This window comes from Falco punctatus (assembly GCF_963210335.1).
Source record: "Falco punctatus genome assembly, chromosome: 4".
NCBI lineage: Eukaryota > Metazoa > Chordata > Aves > Falconiformes > Falconidae > Falco > Falco punctatus.
In genome coordinates, this window is record NC_137583.1 from 26,796,264 (window position 1) to 26,805,603 (window position 9,340).

The window sequence follows — 9,340 nt, forward strand, 5'->3', positions numbered from 1 at the left end:
ACCCCCTCCTTGGTACCGGACCCCCCGCCTGTCCCCGGTACCGGACCGCCCCCCGGTACCGGGAGCCCCACCCGGTACCGCCTGCCACACAGCGCCCCCTGCCGGCCGCGGGGCGGTGCTGCGACGGGCCAGGGGGCGGGCCCGGGCCCGGGCCCGGGGGGCGGGGCAGGGCGGGGCGGGGAGGGGCGGGGCCGGGCCGGGCCGAGCCGAGCGGAACCGGGACGGGGCGGCGGGCGCAGCCATGTCGTTCTGCTCGTTCCTGCGGAGCGAGGTGTTCAAGGACCACTTCCAGCCGGGTGAGCGAGGCCGGGGGCGCTGGGGGGGCACCCGTGCGGCTGCGGGATCCCTGCCGTGGGGCGGGTGGGGCGCGGTCCCCGAAATGGCTGAATTCCCCGCGGCGGGGGGGGGCTGGGGAGGGGGCTTTCACTATGGGGCATCCTCCACTCGTGGGGACCGGGCTGGGGGTCCCAGCGCCACGGTCCTTGTTTGGGGATCCCTCTCACGGGGAGAGGGGGATCCTGATTATAGAGTTGGGGCTGGGGTGGGGGTCCCTATAGGGACCGTGCCCTGCGGGGCTGGGCTGTAGGTGAGCCCTGTAGGGGATGTGGTCCCACCCCGCGCCCCAAGAGCTCCCACTGCCCAGCCTGGCCCGGGGTCTGGCAGCAGCAGCTGGCAGGGGCCCACGCAGGCAAAGTCCAGTGTGGGTGTCCCTTGTCACCCTGCTGGCGTATGTGTGTCCCCCCCGGCTGCCCCGATCCTGTGCCACGCTGCCAGGAGCTGAGGGGCCGGGGGCTGCCCCACACTGACCCTTCCCCTCCCCAGGCATCTATGTCTGCGCCATGTGCGGCCACGAGCTGTTCTCCAGCCACGCCAAGTACGAGCACTCGTCCCCGTGGCCGGCCTTCACCCAGACCATCCATGAGGACAGCGTGGCCAAGTACGAGGAGCGCCCGGGGGCTCTGAAGGTGACGATTCTGAAACCTTTGAGAAGCAGCCAAGAAAAACCGACCCCCTCAAACTCCACAGGCTTTTCTTCGTGAGCCTGTGCCCTGGTTTCGGCTGGGATAGAGCTCATTTTCTTTCCCGCAGCTGGCACGATGCTGTGCTTTGGATTTAGGATGAGAGTAATGTCGATCCCACACTGATGTTTTGTTTGTCGGTAAATAGTGTTTATAAGTCAAGGACTTTTCAATTTCTTGGGCCCTGCCAGTGCAAAGGCTGGAGGGGCACAAGAAATTGGGGGGAACACAGCCAGGACAGCTGACCTGAGCTAGCCAAAGGGATATGCTGTACCACAGGACGTTATCCTGAATATAAAAACCAGGGGGAGTTGGCTGGGGGGGCCAACAGCTGCCTGGGCAGCAGGCTGGGGGGTGAGCAATTGTATCATGCATCACTTATTTGTCTAATTTTTTCCTTTTGGATTTTATTCTTCTCCTTTTTCACTGTAATTGTTGTTGTTACATTTTATTTTCTTTCCATTTGTAAATTGTTCTGAACCCACGAGTTTTACCTTTTTCCCAGTTGTCCCCCCAGTCCCGCTGCAAGGCAGGGGATGAGCGAGCGGCTCCGTGGTGCTGAGCTGCCGGGGAAAGGCTGCTTGCTCTCGAACCCTCTCCTTGCATTTCCAGGTGTCTTGCGGCAAGTGTGGCAACGGGCTCGGCCACGAATTCCTCAACGATGGGCCAAAGAGGGGCCAGTCCCGCTTCTGAATATTCAGCAGCTCGCTGAAGTTCCTCCCGAAAGGTACAGGCTGCTGTTTGGCAGCTGTTTCAGCCCACATAATTATTTTTGGAGAAGCGGCGGACAGCCAGGCCATGCCGCCTGCGCTGCACTGCCGTTGTATCCTAAATAACTCTCCGTGCATCAGCCTGCTCAGCTGCCAGCTCGGCAGGGGCTCCCTGGCTTCTCACCAAGTGTGCTGGAGCGCCTGGATGCGGCCGCAGCTCTCTGCGTGCCTGCGGGGCAGCTGAGCGCTGGGGGGGTTCTGCTGGGGGTGCAAAGCGAGGGCAGGGAGCTCCTGCCTGGCCCAGATGGGGCTGGGGGCATTCGCTGGCTTGCTCCCTGGGCCGTCAGCTGGGAGTGGGGCTGGGGGGAAGGGCAGGGCTTCTTGCTGCTGTGGTTATCCTGCTCTTGACTTCCCCCAAGTCAGAAAAAGGCTTTGGGATGCCAAGTTTGGGGCACTCTGGCCACACTTGCTGTTCCGCTGGTTGGACTGCAATGGCTGTGAGATGTGAGCGGTGCATAGCGAAATAACCATATAGAAGGGGCTGATGGCTCTGGAGCAAGAAGCACAAGCCCTGATTTTGACTCCCTCTCTCAGGAAAAACAGGCAGGAACCTGACGGAGAAGTAAGCGAGCTGCTCTACTGACACGCTGCTCTTGGGCTGATCCTGCATTCACACCTCGGCGTGCATCAGCAGTCAAGGGGGCACCACAAGCAAGAGGAACTCCAAAGAAGCTTCTGGTGTCCCTGGCCCGGTTCCCTCTTGGGGCTGCTGCGATTTGGGGTTCTGGGGGGAGCAACGGGAGAGGCGAGGGGAAAATGGAGCTGCTGAAGCTCTGTGCTTGCCGGCTGGCAGGTTGTATGACCTGTGCCTGAGGGTGTTCCACACGAATTGGGGTGATGCAAAGGCTGCAGCTCTGCGTTTACCCACCCTTAGCCCCTCTGTTCTCCCCAGCATCCTCGCCTCTACTGGCAGCATCTACTGCCAAGTCCTTTTGGTTCTGGCTGTTAAAAGCAGCCTGTGTGCCTGCAGTCCTGCCTCTGCTGGGCCCTGGGGTGGGTTGGCTGCTGCCTTCAGCCAGGGCAGGACACTCTGCAGAAACACAGCCAGGAGGGGCCCAGTGCTGATGTGGCACCGAAGTGATCTAGGGTCGCTCTGCTGGCACTTGCAGGGAGCAGTGCTGGATTAGCCGAGGTCAGAGTCTGGGTTAATCCCTGCTGCTATTCTGGGCTGGGATCATGGTATGAATTGCCCTATATAAACCCTTCCAGGGTGCTAGGGCAAAGATGATTTTATGATCTCGCTAGATAGCACACAGGTATTTACCCTTTACGCATTTTGCACACAGTAGAGGCGGTTCTAGATTTCCCCTGTCCTCTGGGCTTGATTCTGACTTGGCCTTACACCAGATGTATCACTGTGCTACAGACTCCAGCAGCACTAATGGTTCTTCCTTGCTGTGCCCTGGTGCAGGGAAGGCCAGAATCAGGCTCATGGGCTGCACTTTGCACAACTCAGGCTTTAGGAATCACGTCTTCCTTCCCTCTCTGCTTGGAAGGGCTGCGACGCTGATTTCTCCTTAATTCAGCATCTGATTCGTTGCCTTCCCTCCCTGTCCCAGAGGTCAAATCCTCCTCTGAAACCAATACACAAGGTTTTTTGAAGACCACAGACCCTTGTGCTGACCCCTGGGTGCGGAGGTGCAGCTCTGGTGGAACATGTGGGTGGTTTGGGGGGCTGCACTGCTGTGCTGTCATGGGGCAGCTGCGCTCAGGGGCACGTTAGAGGCTTTTATCTACGTGCATTTTGCCTCAGTCCTGCTGTTGGGAGGGCACCGATAAAAAGTGCAATGTGCCGGCTTGTTACCTGAAGCTCACTGCTGCTCTTGTACCTGTTCCAATACTGAAAATGAAGCACTGATTCACTGTGTTGGAGAAATAATCTCTTTTAAAAAGCACTGGTGATGGTACCCTGGTGTGTCTGCCGTGGGATTCCTGCTCTGCTGGGTTTGCCCGGTGTTGGTTGCAGGGATGGGGAGGCAGTGCTGGTGGTGGGTTGCGTGCGAGGCAGGCACAGAGCCCTGGCCAGGAGGCTGGGAGCAGGTTGCATCTGCAGTCTGTCCCCAGCTGCAGACCCAAGGTGTGGACATGCTGTCATGCACCCACCATGGTCTGGCAACCCAAAGGGTTAGCCTGGGCCAGTGTGTGTGATCTGTGAACAGATACTGTGTCTGTTAATGTTACCCCAGGTTTTGCTGTGTGAAAGGAGGATGCTGATGCACTGGAGGCCCTCAGACATTCTTGGGGTCAGAAATTTAATGGGGGAAGGTTTCCTGTTCTCTCCAGTTAGCATTTTTGCCCAACTGAAGCTGATTTTAGCATGCTTCATAGCGTGTTCTTCGTACCTTCTGGGCTGGCAGGATTTTCTGGGCAGAAGAACCTGAGTTTTAGCAGTGCCTCACTAGTTTCCTTGCACAAAACTGCCTGCAGGACTGGAAGCTACAACCCTCTGTGCTTCGCAAGGGTCTCTTACCCCACCAGAGTTGGATACTGGGGTTCGTGGAGGCTGGAGACTTGCGCTGGGCTTTGCCTGACTCCAGATCCCTCCTGCAAGGAGGTAAAGTCCACCTTGGAGCACAGGAGCTGGCACCACATCTCCCTCCCACCCTGGTGCTGGCTTGTGCCCCACGCTGTCACCCTTGTCACCTTCCCTGTGCGGGCCAACCTCCAGCTCTAATTACTAATCAGGTTCCAGCCTGAAGGTTCAAGCTGCTTTTCAACCGATTAATCCTCTGATCTGCTGCTTTTGCCCCGGATCCAGTGACCTCCAGGTGAGCCCCAGGGCCAGGAGCTGCCCCTTTGCTTCCCACCCCAGAGCATCCATCCATCCGTCCCTGGGACACCGCCTGCCCCTCGCCGGTGGCCCTGGCAAGGAGAAGGTGCTTTGGGGTGGTGTCCCCTGAGATGCTGCAGTGGGTGGAAACCTCCTCAGGGGTGGCAGCGGTGAGGGGACGGTGGTGATTCCCCCCAATGGTGGGCTGCCCAGCACCGTGCGCCACGGCGGACCCGGCCACGCTGCCTTGCAGTTCGTGGATGCAGGCACGGGAGGGTGCACGTGCTTTTCCCAGCCCTTTCCCGGCGCTGCAGGGAGGGAAGGATGCTGCTGGTGTGGGCATGGCAGTGGCCGCGCCTTGCTGGGCATCCACCCGTGCAGCAACGAGAAAGGAAATCACCCGGAGCCGAAAAACCTCAGGATGGTTTAAATAGGGATGGGACGTGTTCCTGGAAATTATCCGGAGCCGGGATTTTGGCAGGGGTACTAAAGACCTGAAGCTGGATGGCTCCAGGCAGTGCCTGGTGCTGAGGACCCAGGATGTGACCCTGCAGAGCAGATCTCATCCCTGCCCCTTCCCAGCTCCGCTGAGCACCCCTGGCACCGCAGGGTCCCTCGTCCTTCCCCGGGCACTGTGGGTGCTCAGGGTGGGAGGAAACCTGCTCCGCAGCACCAGGCATCCCTGTCGACTCCGCTGGGCTGCAGCCGGTCCCTCCCTGCTGCCGTTTGCTGCCGTTCGTCCTTACTTTATTATTACAATAATGACAATTCTGGCTTAATAAGAGGATTTTGCTTAGTTGAGCAAAAGCGGCCCCATATCAGTGACACGGGTTTAATGACAGAAATTGAATTACGTTACCAGGCCAACACAAACTTCCCTGGTTGTTTAAAAAATCATTAATTTCCTCCGCCGTAGCCTCCAGCTGACCTCCCTTCTTAATTTTTTTTAATTTTTTTATTTGCATGCCATAAAAAGGACCTGCCTCTTTGACCCTTCTCCGGATAGCTCCAGCGGACGGCAAAGCAGCCAGAGCACAGCGAGATTTAGATTAATTCTCCTAATAAAGACGACAAGCCCTATAGAAATTACGTTACGCAAGGAAAAAGAAAATGACCTGGAGGCATTAGGAAGCTCTAATTACTCTTATTCCTTGGAGCCAACGTTTTGGGAGGAGCGAGCCGGCTGGCCGGGCAGTCCTCTGCCTGCACTGGCTGCTTTCACCTGAAATTTTCCCTTGTGTTTCAAGTAGGCTGCCTGGCCTCGCAGGGGTGGCTCTGTCTTTTCTCTTTGTGTTGGTTTATTTAGTTTTACCCTTTGAGCAACAGTTTTTTCCCACTCCAGCGGAGCCCGAGGGCTTCCTCATGCTGGCAGGGCTGCGGGCATGGTGGCACGCCGAGGGCAGGAGGATGCACCTGGGTGTAAACATGCACCGAGACCCCAGAGCAGCGCTTTTGGGGTTGTACACATTGGGGCATCCCTTGGGGCAGGGAGCACAGCTTGATTTGGGGTGCTCTTGTGCAGTACGGTCCTGGCAAATGGTTGCCTGTGGCTCTGAGCCGTGCCAGGGTCCCATCCCGGTGGCGGGCTCTGGAGCATCGGTTTGCTTAAAAGGGATTCTCTGAATTCCTGCTGGGGCTGTGGAAGTGCAGGAAGAGCCGGAGCTGGTTTGTGTCCATTACAGAGAATAAAGTGATGGTAATTAAAAAAACGCTACACCCCCCTGATTTCCCCGACATGGGAAAGCTGTCAGGAAGCAGGATGCCTCCCCATCGCCCGGCTCACCTGCTCTGTCCCAGGGAGCTCACCTGTCCCTCAGCGCATCCAGCAACACCTGGAGAAAATTAAAGGCTTATTCCACTTCATTCACCGATAATAACTTCATCTCTCCCTATTCCAGTCAGCATCCCACACCGAGACGCTGCTCACCGGGCAATCCCTGACCTCGTTCCTGAGGTTTGTTGAATTCGGCTGAACCTCCCAGAGCCACGAGGTGAGGAAATTTGTTTTTGGTTTGCAGTGTGCATTAATTAGAGAGATAATGACTGGAACCATTCAGAACGAGTCTGAGCGCGCCGGAAAAATGTTTAGCCCAAGGAAAATTTTAATCTTTTTTTTTTTTTTTTCCTTCCCCTGCTGTTGAGATCTGAATTTTTAAGGCAATTAGTGAGGGTTTATTTGTTAATCAGTCATACTTATATGTTTGCTTTGGGGTCTTATCTCATGCTCTCAAGTGCACATCACTTCTAATCATGAGCTTCATTTTTGATACAGGAGATAGCAGTGCTGGGCCGGCTGCGTGTGTTGCAGTGCAGGCACACTCCTGTGCTCGGCAGCGGCTGCCAGCTGCACCAGGACACGATGGGGGCTGGTGGCGGTGCTGCCCTTCCCTTGCCCGAGAGCCATGTCCACCATGGGCTCCATCCTCAGCCCAAGTGCATCCCAAGTTTTCAGCGTTGGCTTCCCTGTGTGGCTCTCCCAGAGTCTGCCTGGGTGGGACTTACCATCCCCAGCCAAAACCCCATCCCGTGCCATGGGTGCAGGCAGAGCCGGTGCCAGCCTCAGAAACGGTGGTGTCGGTGCGGTGATGCCCACAGCACTCCTGCCCTCCCCGAGCTGGATGAGCCTCCCCCAAAACACATTACCCCCATGGACCTGGGGAAAGGGCCTATCAGGGAAAGCTGCTCCAGGCTGTGCTGGCAGCGGTTCAGCCTGCAAGCACCGGTCCAGCCCTGCGCCAGCACCGGTCCAGCCCTGTGCCAGCATCAGTCCAGCCCTGTGCCAGCATCGGTCCAGCCCTCTGCCAGCATCAGTCCAGTGCCATGGCTGCTCCCATGGCTGCCCCAGTGGGCCATGACCTGAAAAGCCACCAGTGGTGGGTAATGCCCGGCTGGGGCTCTTCTCTCCGAGATCCTCGTGGCGTGTGCTTTTAAGCGTTACACTTTACTGTCTACAATAGTGATTTGTTGCTTGTAAAACCACCGTGATTAACTACAGTTTAGCCTCCTGGTTTCATGTCTTATCATGTTTCATCTCATACAAAAGACATTTACAGTCTATTTTCAACTTCAAAGCAAATGCTTCTTGCATGAGCATTAAGGAAGGCAAATATTTAAGCCAAACCTGTATGGTATTAGCGTCTCTTGATGTTCCCTGCTGAGTGAGGATTGATGGCTGCCTCAAAATCAGTTTTTTTCTATTGTTTTATGCACCAGTGATTAATATTTCATGTTCCCACTGTTATGTATTTGCTGGCTGGCACTGGCTTACCCTGACAGTACTTTCTTCATGTCTTACATGTCCAGCTTTTATGCACCTCAATATAGGAAGTGTGACTCTTGGCAGGGTCCTTTGGTCTTATTGAAGCCTCCTGCCTGAGTTTTTTGAATTAAGCTCATCTTGATGGCGTTAGGGTGGCTGGCACATTCTCCACTGATATCTGTGTCCTGTGGCTTCACAGTGCTCTGCCCCATGCCCCCCCTTGCCTGGCTGTGCACCCATCTGGGGTGGGGGGCAGTGGGGACAGCACCGCGGGGACCGGGCCCTGCAGCAGCAGGAGGGTGAGGCTGGATGTTGCCCTACTGCAGCCCTGCAGAGATGTGGGATAGGGACCAGGATGAGAAGCTGCTCCCATCCCTGGTACCACCCCCTGCTCAGTGCCTACACAGCACCAGTACCGCCCCAAGCCCACTTCAGCGCTGCCATCCCCATCCAGCACTGCCCATGGCACCCCGGCCAGGTTTCTGCTCCGTGGTGCTAGAAGAAGAAATGCAACGTTTGCACTGGACTCACCAGCGCTTCCACACCGCAACCCCCAAAACCCCCTGAGTTCCCAGCCAACTTTGTCAGGGCAGGATGAAAACAGCCCAGGACCAAATTCCTCCGCTTTGAACACACTGGCACGCTGGCGTGCATTTGTCTGAATGCTGAACATATTAAGACCAGGAACTGTAAGAGACGACTCTGCTTATCATCCAGCCTGGAGTTCATATAATTCAATTAGCGTGAACAGTAAATATAACTCGTTTTAATTTAGATGGAGGGGTTGCTGTGGCTCAATCCTTTAATTTCGGGAGTAGGGAAGCTGTGGGAGGATTGCCAAGAATTTCTGCAAGAGCCACGTTTTCTGCGGGGCTGCGGGCTGTCACTGCGGGTCCCCGCGGCGGCGACGCGAGGGCTACCTCCGAGGAGCCCGCATGCTTGGCAAGTGGCACCCGGTGCAGTGTCTGCCGGAGGGGCCGGCAGGGTACGGTGATTTTGAACTGCACTGTTATGAGATGCAAAATGAAGACTGGAAGGCCATCAGGAGGGAATAAGTGGTGCAGTCTATTTAAAGAGGAAAAGATCGGCTCGGGAGAGATGCTGGGGACATGTGTCTTCAGGGCTGTGCCGCATTCTTTGGAGATTATTTTAAATGCGTGCATCTTTTCTGCATCACAGTCTATCTTTGTTCCCCTCTGACGTCTTGAGTCGGGGCTGGTATTTTATGGCCACGACTATGCCTGCCAGCAGCATGACAGCTCTGCTGGAAACTAACTTCTCCGTGCTTTAAAAAAAAATCTCATAGGCATAAAATTCAAACGTGGAGATCAAACTAATTAATCTCGGATTAATTTAAACCGCTGGCTCCAGCAGGTGAAACATCGAGGCTCTGACAGGGATGTAACACGGGCAGGAGGTGCTGCCTCTCCCAGCCACAGCCCATGTCCATCTGTCCATCTGGGGAGGGGATACGCTGCAGCTCCCTGTGTCTGTCCGGACGAGCTAACCCCGGCCGCGGGGC

The 9,340-nt window shown here is 56.3% G+C and overlaps 1 protein-coding gene across 1 annotated transcript; it reads left to right on the forward strand.

Annotated features, from left to right (window-relative positions):
• Nucleotides 1-161: 161 nt before the first annotated feature.
• MSRB1 (methionine sulfoxide reductase B1) lies at nucleotides 162-3,696 on the forward strand. Its single transcript, XM_080386608.1, has 4 exons — nucleotides 162-296; nucleotides 823-965; nucleotides 1,632-1,746; nucleotides 2,324-3,696. Exons 1-4 carry the CDS (start codon nucleotides 242-244, stop codon nucleotides 2,353-2,355), a joined length of 345 nt encoding a protein of 114 aa, XP_080242734.1. The 5' UTR covers nucleotides 162-241; the 3' UTR covers nucleotides 2,356-3,696.
• Nucleotides 3,697-9,340: the final 5,644 nt, after the last annotated feature.